At 30.9% G+C, this 15,600-nt stretch overlaps 2 protein-coding genes across 5 annotated transcripts; both read right to left on the minus strand.

Annotated features, from left to right (window-relative positions):
- Positions 1-3,880: 3,880 nt before the first annotated feature.
- Positions 3,881-11,319, minus strand: LOC109149418 (serine carboxypeptidase-like 12). 4 transcript variants are annotated; one of them, XM_019297178.1, is made up of 13 exons: positions 11,165-11,319; positions 10,689-10,825; positions 10,526-10,602; positions 10,320-10,442; positions 6,240-6,342; positions 6,079-6,116; positions 5,890-5,988; positions 5,662-5,769; positions 5,382-5,534; positions 5,122-5,193; positions 4,419-4,537; positions 4,208-4,321; positions 3,881-4,112 (listed from the first exon to the last, which is right to left on the minus strand). In XM_019297178.1, the coding sequence occupies exons 1-13, from the start codon at positions 11,302-11,304 to the stop codon at positions 3,983-3,985; spliced, it is 1,413 nt and encodes a 470-aa protein (XP_019152723.1). In that variant the 5' UTR covers positions 11,305-11,319; the 3' UTR covers positions 3,881-3,982. The 4 variants fall into 4 exon arrangements, with proteins under 4 accessions (XP_019152723.1, XP_019152724.1, XP_019152725.1 ...); XM_019297179.1 differs by lacking the exon at positions 6,240-6,342 and adding an exon at positions 10,118-10,220; XM_019297180.1 differs by lacking the exons at positions 5,890-5,988; positions 6,079-6,116; positions 6,240-6,342 and adding exons at positions 9,780-9,878; positions 9,953-9,990; positions 10,118-10,220.
- On the minus strand, positions 7,873-9,640 carry LOC109149424 (putative serine carboxypeptidase-like 52). Its single transcript, XM_019297189.1, has 6 exons — positions 9,555-9,640; positions 9,300-9,449; positions 9,136-9,207; positions 8,450-8,568; positions 8,239-8,352; positions 7,873-8,106 (listed from the first exon to the last, which is right to left on the minus strand). Exons 2-6 carry the CDS (start codon positions 9,423-9,425, stop codon positions 7,977-7,979), a joined length of 561 nt encoding a protein of 186 aa, XP_019152734.1. The 5' UTR covers positions 9,426-9,449; positions 9,555-9,640; the 3' UTR covers positions 7,873-7,976.
- Positions 11,320-15,600: the final 4,281 nt, after the last annotated feature.

The raw sequence follows: 15,600 nt of genomic DNA on the forward strand, positions 1-15,600 counted from the left end.
TGTTCTAGTTCGCCGGACTTTGAGTTTGAGTGCTCGAACACCAAAGTTGTGATCCGTTTTATCCTGGGAGACTGACGCTACAACGCTCCTAGCACCCTCGTGAGGCGACGAATCGGTTTTAAGGAGAGTGTGTGTACACACGACTCGGGCTTCCTCTGCTTTTTCTTTCTTCTCGTTGGGTTAAAACCTCATGTTAAAAACCCGTTTTTTTTTTTTTTTTTTTTGGTTTCGTACCAAGTGGTGGGATTAATCTTGTAAGGATTAAATCCCTTGTACTAATTTCGTACTAGTTGTGGTGGGATTAGTTTTTGATAAAATAAATCCCTTTTATATATATATATATATATATATATATATATATATATATAATTTTGGTTTCGTACCAAAATTGGTTGGAATTAATTTTCTATAAATTAAATTTCATTTTTCGGGACAAATATATATTTTATATATATTTTGTGTATCGATTTATTCACCATATCCAACATATATATAGTAGTCTCTCTCTTTTGGAATCTTATTAAATAAGATATTGTTTTAGCCATGAAATATAATTGTTATAGGTCGGGATATCTGGGATTCATATCGCGTCACAGGCCTAAAACTTAAGAATGAAAATGCAAAGCTTTGTTGGAGTGTTACTTCTTCTCCCCTATATAGAAGTTTTTCTGGAGTGCTTCTTCTCCCAATTTTTCATTTAATAGAAAGTCAAATTATAAATTTCTAAGGTGTCCCCTCTTAAATACGACATCTATTTATACAGGATAATAAACTTGCTTACTATCCCATTATTGTGTTATAATTACCCATGAATCCCACTAATAAAACTACCGCCTATGAATTCCACTAATAATAATAATAATAATAATAATAATAATAATTGCAGCAACACTGTGATTGTATCATTTTTCCGCTAATCAAAATTACATTGTCCTCAAGGTGATGATACACAGTGTATTATTGTAAGCCTTCATGGTCTAGACCAAAAGATTTCAAAGTCCTTCGAGATTTTTATTTTTTGCCTTCCAAGTTCATACTCTCAATGAAAGCACCTGCATGGTTTGACCGGGATTAGAACCTGTAATTGCGTGTAAAGAGAGATCTGGATTGTCAGCCATCCGTGTAACACCCCCAACTCAACAATATGTTAACTTAGAATTCCATAGCCATTCTACTACACAAAGCAATCTAAAAGTTTAACTTCATTAATATATATTCAAGTCTATAAACATAAGACTTAAAAGTCACATCATTACCAACATAATGTCAACTTCAAAAGATTACTAGCTAAGGTCAAACTAAAGAAGAAAACTATCAAGATAAAGCCTCTTTCGTGCTCTCATCATGCATCAAACCAAACCTAAAAAGGGTTATCAAGAAAACAAGGAAAAAAACCCGATTAGCATAAAATGCTAAGTATAAACTACTCAAACCTGTAAAGTAGATATAGGTTTGAAAAATAAATAGTTTTGACATTTAAACATATCAGCAAACGTAGGATCATAGAGGATCACGCAAGTATACGCATAGATACGTTCACATATTTACATATCTATAAGGTTCTCGAGAGTTTATAAAATTTATTTTTCAAAATTTTTCAGAGGGTAAATATTTTTTCTAAAATTATTTTATCTATTTAGAAAGGTTTTCTAGAGTTTATAAAATTATTTTTAAAATTTTTCAGATGATCAATTTTGTATATGAAATTATTTTCCATATTTAAAAACTTTGTCTAGAGTTTATAAAATTATTTTTCAAAATTTTTCAGATGGTCAATTTTTTTTCTCAAATTAATTTCTACATTTAGAAAGGTTCTCCAGAGTTTTTAAAATTATTTTTCAAAATTTTTTGAGGGACAATTTTGTATATGAAAATATTTTCCATATTTAAAAACTTTGTCTAGAGTTTATAAAATTATCAGAGGGTCAATATTTTTTCTAAAATTATTTTCAATATTTAGAAAGATTCTCTAGACTTTATAAAATTAGTTTCAAAACTTTTCAGATAGTCAATTTTGTATATGAAATTAATTTCTAAAATTAGAAAGGTTCTCCAGAGTTTTTAAAATTATTTTTCAAAATTTTTAGAGGATCAATTTTGTATATGAAATTAATTCTATATTAGAAATGTTCTCGAGAGTTTATAAAATTTATTTTTCAAAATTTTTCAGAGGCTCAATATTTTTTCTAAAATTAATTTCTACATTTAGAAATGTTCTCCAGAGTTTTTAAAATTATTTTTCAAAATTTTTTTGAGGGACAATTTTGTATATGAAGTTAATTTCTATATTTAGAAAGGTTCTCTAGAGTTTTTAAAATTATTTTTCAAAATCTTTTAGATTGTCAATTTTGTATATGAAATTAATTTCTATATTTAGAAAGGTTCTCTAGAGTTTTTAAAATTATTTTTCAAAATCTTTTAGATTGTCAATTTTGTATATGAAATTAATTTTTATATTTAGAAAGGTTCTCGAGAGTTTATAAAATTATTTTTCAAAATTTTTTAGACGGTCAATTTTGTATATGAAATTAATTTCTATATTTAGAAAAGTTCTCTAGAGTTTTTAAAATTATTTTTCAAAATTTTTTAGAGGGTCAATTTTGTATATGAAATGTTCTCGAGAGTTTATGCTGGGAAACCTGAATTTTTTTTTTTAAGGGGAGACGTGCATTTTTAATCAAACGACGTCGTTTTTGCATCCGTATGCACCATGCATGGTGCATACGGATGCACAACATAATTTGCCATGAATGGTCAAAATAATTTTTTTGACTTTTGACCAAAATTTATAAAATAACCCAAATTTTTTTCTAGCTATGGGCCCAATATATATATATATATATATATATATATAAGGGACAATTTGGAAAAAATATTTCTAACTCATTCTCCAAGTGATACTTTGATCTATCAAGAATATAATAAATTAATTATATTCTTAAGGGACAATTGACCCAATCATAATGCATCTTCAATCTCTGCTCTGCAGCGGCAAAAATAAAAAGGTTTACATTTAAAAATAAGCATGCAGAATATTATCCTGCGTCAACTGTCTGATCTGATTGATATCAATGGTTTGATTAGTTTGCTTACCACTACATTTAATGGATCCTATCTGATATTGAAACTCAAGACTCAGGCAGCCAATCTTAAAGTCCATGTAATTTTGTCTTTGTTAAAATTCATTCATCGAGTGCACCTGTGCAAGTAATAGTGTAGGATAAAATCACTTACAAGTGCACATATTTTCACCTATAAGTGTATGTAACTTTGCCTTGTTAACATTCATTCATCAGGTGCACCTACTTATAACTATAGGTGCACATAGATCTGAATACGTGGCGCGCTCTAGATAGTTTGCAGTTCGTTCCTAGGCGCGCCGTTCGTACCTGAACGCGACTATATATATATATATATATATATATATATCACATGGCTCTAGAATGTTAATAATAATATAATATTATAGCACATGGTTCTAGAATAACTCTTGGAAAAGGATATATTAGAGCCACGCATGTGTTCCATGTGTTCATATATATTATATGAGCACATGGGTCTAGGATAGCTCCGTTATAGACACATCAATCCATGTTTTCAAGTGTGTTGGAGAGCTATCTATCAAGTGCCAATTCCGCAACAAATTCAAGCAATAGGCGTATAATTTAAATTGTTCTTCCCCATTAAAAGATTCTTTGGAAAAAAATGATTGAACTTAATATAATGTCACGTCTATTATTGTACATGTTCAATTTTGTAAATAAGGTAAATTGTGAGATGTGTCTTAATGAGTAAAAAAAAATTAAGAATTATCTATACTACCAAAGTGTCTCAATAATGCATGAATTCAACTTATTGTGAATAATAATACAAATAGTGTACTCATAATATTATAATAATGATAGTAATAATGGTTACAAATTAAGCAATCATACCTAATTTAATTATTGAAGATAGAACATTAATCAATAGATATGATTGATCACAGTGGACTGGAAGAAAACCATCTTTCTACCATAACTTGGCATTGAGAAGGTTTAAACTCAGGAGCGATATGACCTGCACCCTTCACCGTTGCAAATGTCATATTATTGGAGTAAGTCCTTGTATACCTATATACATGATTGATAAAAAAAATATTTTAAAAATTAAAATTAATTTAGTTTGTGTGTGTGTGTATATATAAAAAAGTAAATTTTCATCCAACCCAGCAACTTGGCCTTCAACATTCCATTGTCGCCATTCATCAATAATAGAGTAATTTAGAGACCGTATCCATGCTTGCGTTGACTGGAATGGTACTATCATATCATGGTCTCCACTGTACGTAAAATATTAAAATGATAATAATCATTTTATGTAACATAAAAATATAAAAAAAATCTTATTAAAATATGAAATGAATAAATTATTATTACCTATAAACAAGTGATCTATAACCTTTAGCATTGAGATTTGCATGATATGGAACTACACTATCAAGCTTATATATATAATCCAAATCATTGCTGCATCTTTCCCAGTTCCCAATACTACCCTGCGCCCATAATTTATATTTAATAATAAGAATAATAATAATAATTTTTTATATAAATGGGAAGAAAAACAAAATATTACGATCATTTACTAATTTAACAAAAAATAAATTAGGTTAGGATCAAATAAGTTATTAAACTTTTAGGAGGTAAAAAAGAAAGGTCTAATTGTATCATTTTGTCAAGTTCAATGGTTTAATTGCAATTTCATAAAAATTGAATGACTTATTTGATCCTTATCCCAAAAATTTTTAATTTTTAAAAATTAAACATGAAAAGCATAAAATATTTATACTTATACAATTTTATTTTAAAAATTTTGAAAACACTTACTTTTTAAAAATTATTTTCTAAAATTTTCAAATATAAAATCACATAAAACTTTACTAAAAAATTACTCAGAAGTCAAAAGTTTGAATTTGTATTATTTTTATAATGTTATAGTCCCAAATAATTAAAATTTGAAAAATGATTATTGATAAACGTGTGTTTTCTTAAGCTAAAAATATTTTTAAAAATAAAAAATTGAAATATACAGCTCTTAGTTTCCAATTTTCATCTTTCTTTTCTAAGGATAGGGTTATACCTGTGCTATGTGGAGTGCTTCTTGAACACTCTTATCATTCATCCAATAGTCCGACAAATCATAAAGATACTCCTAAATTTTGTTATAAATAATTTAATATGAATGCTTGAGAAGTAATCAATATATGTGATGAAATATAGGTAAATTTCATAATAAAGTAATTGCATGTTGCCACAAGTATAGCTTGTGTTAAAGTTGATTTTTCATAACTTTGAAATTCATAATATAATAAGCAGAGCAGTGGGTATTTTATGACTTACACGACATTGGTTTGAAGATTGTGAATTAAGGTTAACAAGATTTATATGCTTCTCGTCAAGAAACCTCCTGTTAGTGAACAATTTCTGTGATGTTTGAAGTCCACTATTGCAACTGGGATCTAATATCATACCAACTTGAATATCGCTTGTCAACTATTAAATTGAAAAACAAAAATAAGAAACCTATCAAGTTACACCAAGGTTATATATATATATATATATATATATATATATATATATATATATATATATAAAATATAAATTCTTGTGACCAAAATACCTCCTCAAGAATTTGAATATCTCTCACACATTTGAGATTTTCTGGATTTATGTTGCCACCCGGCTCCCTCATTTGATACTTTTCTCCTTTACAATTTTCTTTCAAGGACTGTATTATTATAAAATTAATTAATTATATTGTCATTGTAATTAAATTAAAGTGTGAATTGAAACACACTTTACAAATTTTTAAAAAATATATATATATATATATATATATAGACTTTGCCTCATAGAATTCATCAGAAATGAGAGCCATTCCATGGGCAAAAGGGAATTGATAGCTGTTTTCACCTAGAAAAGTTACTGGATTGCCCATAACATACCCCTGCACCATTCAAAATTTTACCTTAGCAAATTAAAACCTTACACACATACAAACAAACACATACATATCTACAGCTTGCAGGTTGCAAACCTTAAGATTGATTTGGGGGTTATTCCCTTTCTCATTCCCTGCATTCACAAAAAGATGAAGTGATGAGAGCATAGTTGTGGAGATTAAAAAAAATAATTATTAAACCATAGTATATGTTTTAAATTAATATTTCGAGACGATATAATATAGTGAGGTCTTTCCATCTGATATGACTTGAGTAATGACAGGAACGTATTGGCCTGCAAATGAGTCACCCCCGATATACAATGGATTTGACATGAATTCTTGATGTTCAAGTAACCACTGTACAAATTAAATATAGTTCGTCGTTAATTTGAATAAATTGAGTTATAAAGCTATCAATTTATAGCACAACACTGAGGTTAAGGTAAGTGAAACCTTTAAAGCAAACTCGTATGCCTGATGGGTAGCTTGGAGAGTGTTTGATTGTTTAGCAGGAGGAATTGTTGCATAAGAAAATCCAGTTCCCACAGGAAAATCTAAGAAAATAATGCTTGCCACCTGAAAAAGAATAGGATAAATGTGTCACCATAGTATTAATTAGTTAATATCGATCAAAATTGCAGTAAATTAAAAATACAATACTTTTGTCCAGGGGTAGGGGTTTATTATCAATTGAGGCAAGCTTCCATTATAATCCACTGGAACAAAAGTGATGGGACCTGCATAAATGCACCCTCAAATTAAAATACACCCATTTGAACTAAGCTTGTTAGGAGAATTCCATGAATTACCAATCTCATAGATTAGCCCATTAAAAGAAGAGCAGCCAGGGCCTCCAGAGAACCATATCATGAGAGGGTCTGACTTTGGATTAGACTCAGACTTAATGAAGTAGTAGAAGAATTGCACATCTCCAACTCCTATATACCTGATCAATATAATTAATGCATTCAAATCAAATCAGAAATATATTTTTGGTTAACGAGAGAAATCCGTATAGTAGGATTAAACCAGCTTAAATTGTTTAGAGACCCGGTTTCGAGGTGGAAGGGCAAGGGGCCCTGGAACCCTGGCAGAAACTTGACCGGTGAACCAGCATCTGCATGTCCGTACAAGCTGCAGCAGCATATAAGCTGCAGAATAAACACACCCAACACCACTGTCTTTCCCATGTTTTTTATCCTGTAATTCTTTCTTCAAGATGTATAATATAAAGGTTAGGGCTCTTTATAATTTATATAGGTGTAGGAACTAACTCACACGGTGTGAATTTGTTAGGTGAGTTGAATTTGGGATCTATCAAACAGTGAAGACGTTAAGCAAGTGTTTATTAGGTGAGTGAATTGGGATCTATCAAATTTGTGGTAGCTGGAAAATTCTTGAAATAGTATTGGAAGTCATAAATACTGCTTGCAGACTTTTAATAATGTACGTTGGTAGCTGGAAAATTCTTGAAATAGTATTGGAAGTCATAAATACTGTCTGCAAACATTTAATAATGTAGGTTGCGCGGAAGTTGAGGATCAAATCTAATATTTTGTTATAAAAAATGTAGCATCGATTATTACAGTAGTATAAGAAAATACAGTTATGCTTTCACATTTAGTTATAATTTTTTACATTGTAGTAAGCATTTGATCTTGACAATATTAAAATTAAAAAAAAATAAAAAAATCTTCAGATAGTAAATGTAGGCCTTTCCACAAATCAATGAAATATATATATATTCCATTTATCCACTGCATTCATCAAGAGTTCAAGATCTTTACTAGTTTTTCAAATTTCAAATAAGTTTCGAATTCATTTGCATTGAATTACGAATTCAACTTATTGGGAACAATAACAATGAACTCAACTCAATGTGATTAATAATACAAATAACGTACTCTTAATAATGATAGAAATAATGGTTACAAATTAAGCAATCATGCCTAATTTAATTATTGAAGATAGAACATTAATCAGTAGATTGATCACAGTGGATTGGAAGAAAGCCATCTTCCTACCATAACTTGGCATTGAGAAGGTTTAAACTCAGGAGCGTTATGGCCTCCACCCTTCACCGTTGCAAATGTCATATTATTGGAGTAAGTCCTTGTGTACCTATATACATGATTGATAAAATTTTTAAAAATTAAAATTAATTTAGTTTGTGTGTGTGTATATATATATATATATATATATATATATATATATATATATATATATATATAAAAGCAAATTATATCATCTAACCCAGCAACTTGGTCTTCGACATCCCATTGTCGCCATTCATCAATAATAGAGTAATTTAGAGACCGTATCCATGCTTGCGTTGATAGGAATGGTACAATCATATCATGGTCTCCATTGTACGGAAAATATTAAAATGATAATAATCATTTTTATGTAACATAAAAAGTTAACAAAAAAAAATTAAAATATAAAATAAATAAATTATTGTTACCTATAAATAAGCGATCTATAACCTTTAGCACTGAGATTTGCATGATATGGAACTACACTGTCTAGGTCATATTCATATTCCAAATGATTGCTGCATCTGTCCCATTTCCCAATACTACCCTGCGCTCATAATAATAATAATAATAATAATAATAATAATAATAATTTATATAAATGAGAAGGAAAACAAAATATTACACGATTATTTACTAATTTAACTTAAAAAATTTGGGATAACGGTAAAATAAGTCATTCAACTTTAATTGCATCATTTTTTCAAGTTTAATGATTTATTTGAAATTTTTTAGATTTTGATGGCTTAATTGTATTTTTTATAAAAATTGAATAATTTATTTGACTCTTATCCGAAAAATTTTTAATTTTTAAAAATTAAATGTGAAAAACATAAAATATATTTAGTTATACATTTTTATTTTAAAAATTATTTTCTAAAATTTTCAAATATATAAACACATATAACTTTACTTAAAAATTTCTCAAAATCAAAAGTTCGAATTTGTATTGTTTCTATAACATTATTATAGTCCCAAATAATTAAAATTTGAAAAATGTTTATTGATAAAAACGTGCGTTTTTTTAAGCTAAAAACATTTTTAAAAATGAAAAATTGAAATATACAGCTCTTAGTTTCCAATTTTCATCTTTCTTTTCTAAGGCTAGGGTTACCTGTGCTATGTGGAGTGCCTCTCGAACACTCTTATCATTCGCCCAAAAGTCCGACAGAGCATAAAAATATTCCTAAATTTTGATATAAATAATTTAATATGAAGGTTTCATAACTTTGAAAGTCATAATATAATAGGTTGAGCATTGGGTATTTTATGACTTACACGACATTGGTTTGAAAATTGTGAATTAAGATTAACAAGATTTATATGCTTCTCGTCAAGAGATCTCCTGTTGGTGAACAATTTCTGTGATGTTTGAAGTTCACTGCAACTGGGATCTAATATCATACCAACTTGAAGGTCGCTAGTCAACTATTAAATCAAAAAACGAAAACAAGAAATCTATCAAGTTACACCAGGGTTGAAGAAATTAAAAAACAGAAAAAGAAAATAGATAAATACATGTGACCAAAATACCTCCTCAAAAATTTGAACGTCCCTCACACATTTAACATTTTCTGGATTTATGTTACCACCCGGCTCTCTCTATTGATACTTTTCTCCTTTACAATTTTCTTCCAAGGACTGTATTATTATAAAATAATCAACTATATTGTCATTGTAATTAGATTTAAGTGTGAAACATACTTTACAAATTATTTTTTTTTTAAAAAAAAAAAGGAAAAAAAAAAAAGACTTTGCCTCATAAAGTTCATCAGGAATGAGAGCCATTCCATGGGCAAAAGAGAATTGATAGCTGTTTTCACCTAGAAAAGTTACTGGATTGCCAAGAACATACCCCTGCACCATTCCAAATTTTACTTTAGCAAATTAAAACCTCACACACACATATCTACAGCTTGCAGGTTGCAAACCTTAAGATTAATTTGGGGGTTATTCCCTTTCTCATTCCCTGCATTCACCAAAAGATGAAGTGATGAGAGCATAGTTGTGGAGATAAAAAATAATAATAATATTAAATCACACTATAAGTTATAAATAATGAATATATAAAGAGATATAATGTAGTGAGGTCTTACCATTAGATATGACTTGACTAATGACAGGAACGAATTGGCCTGCAAATGAGTCACCCCCGATATACAATGGATTTGACATGAATTCTTGATGTTCAAGTAACCATTGTACAAATTAAATATAGTTCGTCGTTAATTTGAATAAATTGAGTTATAAAGCTATCATCAATTTGTGGCACAACACTGAGGTTAAGCTAAGTGAAACCTTTTGAACAAACTCGTATGCCTGATGGGTAGTTTGGAGAGTGTTTGATTGTTTAGCAGGAGGAATTGTTGCATAAGAAAATCCAGTTCCTACAGGTAAATCTAAGAAAATAATGCTTGCCGCCTGAAAAAAGAATAGGATAAATGTGTCACCACAATATCAGTCAATTCATCGATCAAAATTACAGTAACTTAAAAATGCTGTACTTTTGTCCAGGAGTAGGGGTTTAGTATCAATTCAGGCATGCTTCCATTATATTCCACTGGGACAAAAGTTATGGGACCTGCAAACATGCACCCTCAAATTAAAATACTTATTAGCAAAAGCTCCCATTTGAACTAAGCTTGTTAGGTGAATTCCATGAATTACCAATCTCATAAACTAGCCCACTAAAAGAAGAGCAGCCAGGGCCTCCAGATAACCATATCATGAGAGGGTCTGACTTTGGATTAGACTCAGACTTGGTGAAGTAGTAGAAATATTGCACATCTCCAACTCCTATATACCTGATCAATATAATTAATGCATCCAAATCAAATCAGAAATATATTTTTGATTTAGAGAAATCCGTATAGTAAGACTAAACCAGCTTAAGTTGCCTATAGCTGATAAGCTCAAACAAAAAAGATCACTGGGCTACGCTATTTCTGTTGTAACTTGGTACGTAGTTACTAATCAACAACCTCACCAAGGACTCGACCCAAATTAGAAGTATACTTAACAATACACATGCATGCATGCATCATCTTTGCCTAGGGATAGCCTAAACTACATGAATCTGCATGCACTATCAGAATTTTATATATAGATATATATGAAAGTAGAAAATTAAAGTATGTAGAGACCCGGTCTCGAGGTGGAAGGGCAAGGGGCCCTGGAACCCCGGCAGAAACTTGACCAGTGAACCAGCATCTGCATGCCCATACAAGCTGCAGCAGCATATAAGCTGCAGAACAAACACACCCAACACCACCATCTTTGCCATGTTTTTGATCCTTTTATTCCTGGTTTTATTGACTACGAGACAATCAACAACCGTATGAAATGGAATCTGATGAGAGAAGCTAGGCCTTAATTGGCTATGAATGATGATCTCATAATTTAAGGGTTAGGGCCCTTTATATAGGTGTAGGACCTAATTAACTCACACCTAACTCATTCTCCAAAGGACACTTCATCTATCAAGAATATATTATTCTACAAGGGATAGTTGACTTTCAAGAATATAATATTCTTGAGGGACAGTAGACCCGAATATAATGCATCTCCAATCACAGTTCTGCAGACTGCAGCAGCAAAAATAAAAAGGTTTACATATTTTTTTTTTTTTAAAAAAAGTTGTAATTCAGAAATGCTGATAGCAAAAGATCGACTTTCTAACGAACATTATGCACTTAGTCCACAATTTGGAGCTGCAAAGTATCAACCATATTTTAACGAATTAACAAAATTTGAAAGTATTTCAGTAAAAATGGGAACGGAAATAAATGAATGGAGATCTCTTGCTCCCTGCATTTATTTCTAGATACCTCTTCGCCATACTTTCTAGTCCTGTGTGTTTGATATATGTAAAACCATCATTAAATTGGAGAACTACAACAGCCGATTCAAACTTAACAAAATCATTATACTCCCCAGATTCATGAGATTATAAGAGTTTATAATTAATCAGTGATACAAACTAAAAGGAACTGAATAAATTCAAGAACTGATAAATGTAAAATGAATTATATAAATGATTCAAGTTTTGGGTGTGTTTGGAAACCAGGAGTTCGAGTGTTTGGAAGAGTCTGAAAAATTGAAGCCAACATAAATCATTTTCCGGTCAAAGGGAAAATAAGGATGTTTTGGCAAATTCCACAGCTACACCACAACCTTCTTTCTCTCAACTTTTCTTCACTTTCTTCTCCCAAATCCCTTCTTCATTTTCTTCTTTCTCTCAAACCCCTTCTTCCATCCACCAGCAAAGTATTTCTCCTTTTTTTTTAGCTTTGAATTTTTTTTAAATCTCCAGCGGTCGATTTGACGAACATCAGCCACCGGAGATGGTTTCCAACTGTGGGGATGAAAATGCACAGCCAGAAAGATAATATTATAAATTATTTTTTATTACATTTAAATTGTTATTTTATTATTATAAATTATAAATATTTTTGTATTTTATATTCTAAATAAAACAATTAAAATGTTTAATTATACAATTCTAGTCATTTTTCAGAAAATGACAGTTTTTCAAAATGGAATCTAACATTAACTATGGAAAATGACAGTTTTCCAAAATGGAATCAAACGTTAACTATGGAATGGAAAATGAAAGTTTTCCAAAATGGAATCAAACATTAACTATGGAATAGAAAATGACAGTTTTCCATAATGGAATCAAACATCTAGGGAAAGTGACAGTTCTCCAGAATGGAATCAATTAATCAAACATCAACTATAACATGAAGTATACCTGGAGGTTAGATACTTAGATCCTATATATTAATATTCTTACACTTGGTATCTCTCTAAAGTGCATACATATATTTGTGCTTAGCTATTTTTCAGTATGTACACATATATTTGGATTTCATAAATGTATATATAAATTTTTCCGAAATAATTTTGGAAAAATATAAATGAATTAATTTCGAAATAAAATAAATTTTTTTCATAACCTACTGCCTTACTACTTGGATTCGCCGAATTTGTTTCGCCGGTTACCGTCTCCATTCGGTGGCGAAGCTAGCGAAGAAATCAGAGGACGACGGCGGAGGCGAGGCTGGGTTTCCCGGCGACGTCACTGCTCATCTTCTCCTTCAGGCGACGACGGTGACAGATTGTCGTTACTTCTCGAACTTCCGGCGACCGTCGCTGGGAGGCGGAGAAACGACGACAGTGGATGGCGTCGGCGACGGCAAGGCGGAGGGATGGCGATGCTGGTTCTCGGGCGATGGTTGCGAGCGGTGGTGCTTTCCGCTGTCGGCTCGGGCATACCCTAGGATAGATACAAAAAGTGACGTTACCTCTTTTTTTTTTTTTTTTTTTTTTTTTTTTTTTGAAAACAAAAGTGAATGTTGGAACACGGCAAATTATGCTTACGGATGCAAAAACGACGTCGTTTTAATAAAACGCGGGTCTCCCCTTAAAAAAAAAATCAGGTTCGATTCCCAGCAACAACATATGAACTAAAATTTCATAATCGATGAACTATAATTCCATAATTTAATCTATGAATTAAAATTTTCAGAATGAATGAACTAAAATTCCATAATCTATAAACTAAAATTTCAGAATTGATGAACTACAATTCCATAATCGATGAACTATAATTCCATAATCAATGAACTATAATTCCATAATTTATGAACTAAAATTTCAGAATGAATGAACAATATAATGTTGTTGCTGAGAGTCGAACCTGAATTTTTTTTAAAGGGGAGACGCGCGTTTTTTAATAAAACGACGTCGTTTTGGCATCTGTATGCACCATGCATAGTGCATACGGATGCACAGCATAACGATTGATGTAACACAAAGACGCCCAATGAAGAGGGAGTCCAAATCTGGCACTGATACGGCCCATTCTTTAATCTTAAAAATGGCCTCAGCCCAATTCAAGAAGTAAATTCCCTTAAGTAGAAAATGGACTATCGACCCAATCAATAATGTTAAAGCAGTAATAAAATCCAAGGGCCCACTCCAAATCAGCCGTGTACAAATTACATCAATAGTTATGTCAGGACCCAGGTCCAAAATGACGCAGTTTGCATGTGAAAATAATGATGTCGTTAGTGGCACCGTTTTCACAGTCATTAATTTTTAAAAAAAATTATTGAAAACAACGTGAATATTCAGTTCTGTAATTGTGAATATAGAGTTTAAAATTTGTGAATATAAAGTTCTGAAATTGTGAAAATTGAGTTCTGCAATTTTGTATATTGAGATCTAAAATTGTGAATATTCAGTTATAAAATTGTGAATATAGAGTTCAAAAATTGTGAATATTGAGTTCTGAAATTTTGTATATTGAGATCTAAAATTGTGAATATTCAGTTCAAAAATTGTAAATATAGAGTCCAAAAATTATAAATATAATCGGAGCCCACCTTGCCATATGTACCCGGATCCATAGCATAATTTGCCAAGTTACATCAAGAGCCCAACATACCAAGATAAAACTTGTGGAAATATGAAAATTGACTGATACATTCTCCCTTTTCTATGAAGAAAATTTCAATATCTTCTTTCCCAATATTAGACTATTACATAAGAGGAGTGAGACTTATTTTGTATGTATACATAAGAAAAGAATTTATTAAATGTACACCATTAAATAATGATCACAGTTTTTTTGGCACCAATACAATTCAACTAACGGAAAACAAGTTGTGAAACCACATGGCCTGCTTCCTTTTCAGTCCTCACCTAATCATCGTTGCTATGACTTTCTGCCTCAGAATGATGATATGGTCATAAAATTAAACCAACACAATACACCTAGTACTCACCCGTAGTATGCAGATGATGTTCAATGGCCTAATATAATGGGGACTGGGAGGATCAAAAGCTGACTAAGAATACCATTATGTCGACCCATGCATCTCTTTTATTATGGTTATGTCAGTTAGTTGTATAACTACTTTTTTAAGTTGTCAGTATGCGGACATCTTCTCCCCTTTTATTATTCCTACATCCACTTGATAAGTCCATAGCTCCTAATGGACGAATATGAAATTTCACCTACTATATATTAATCTCTAATAATAGTCTAGCTAGCTAGGTCTCCCGATAATACAACTATGTGGATTTGTCACTCTTTAAAATTTTATCATGTCGCACAAACAAGATTAGTTTTAGTGTGTGGTAGGTAGATAAAATGTACTCCGTAATACTTTTTTGTAAATTCATAGAAAAAGTATTGCAGAGTACATTTTAACTAAAACTTATTATTCGTCTCGCAATGATGACAATGAAAGCTTCTGCTTCCATAAAGCTAAGCAAAACAATGGAGCCAACTACATGCAACTTCAATGCTCATGAATAACCACCATTATTTTTTCACAGGACAGCACCTTGAAGCAACTGGTGCATGTGGGAGGAGTGCTTCCAACTAACACCATGGATTCTCACCATGATAACCCATAACGTGACCAGTGACCCACAAGTTTATAACTAATCAACTTTATATATATATATATATATATATATATATATATATACCGGATCAAATGCAAACAAGGCTTCCCATGCGACCAGTGTAAATTACACCATTAGAGATGCATAAATGCACCACAGA

This window comes from Ipomoea nil, unplaced genomic scaffold (genome assembly GCF_001879475.1).
Source record: "Ipomoea nil cultivar Tokyo-kokei standard unplaced genomic scaffold, Asagao_1.1 scaffold2159, whole genome shotgun sequence".
Lineage (NCBI taxonomy): Eukaryota > Viridiplantae > Streptophyta > Magnoliopsida > Solanales > Convolvulaceae > Ipomoea > Ipomoea nil.

What these genes read in the sequence shown, in the direction of transcription:
- LOC109149424 (XM_019297189.1), bottom strand. Translation starts at nt 9,425, where the DNA reads ATGATATTAGATCCCAGTTGCAGTGAACTTCAAACATCACAGAAATTG. An exon ending in AATTTTCAAACCAATGTCGT is followed by an intron (nt 9,208 to 9,299) that starts GTAAGTCATAAA and finishes ATCAAAATTTAG; the next exon opens with GAATATTTTTATGCTCTGTC. An exon ending in AGGCACTCCACATAGCACAG is followed by an intron (nt 8,569 to 9,135) that starts GTAACCCTAGCC and finishes TTATGAGCGCAG; the next exon opens with GGTAGTATTGGGAAATGGGA.
- LOC109149418 (XM_019297178.1), bottom strand. Translation starts at nt 11,304, where the DNA reads ATGGCAAAGATGGTGGTGTTGGGTGTGTTTGTTCTGCAGCTTATATGC. An exon ending in CATACGAGTTTGTTCAAAAG is followed by an intron (nt 6,343 to 10,319) that starts GTTTCACTTAGC and finishes TAATTTGTACAG; the next exon opens with TGGTTACTTGAACATCAAGA. An exon ending in AAGCACTCCACATAGCACAG is followed by an intron (nt 4,538 to 5,121) that starts GTATAACCCTAT and finishes TTATGGGCGCAG; the next exon opens with GGTAGTATTGGGAACTGGGA.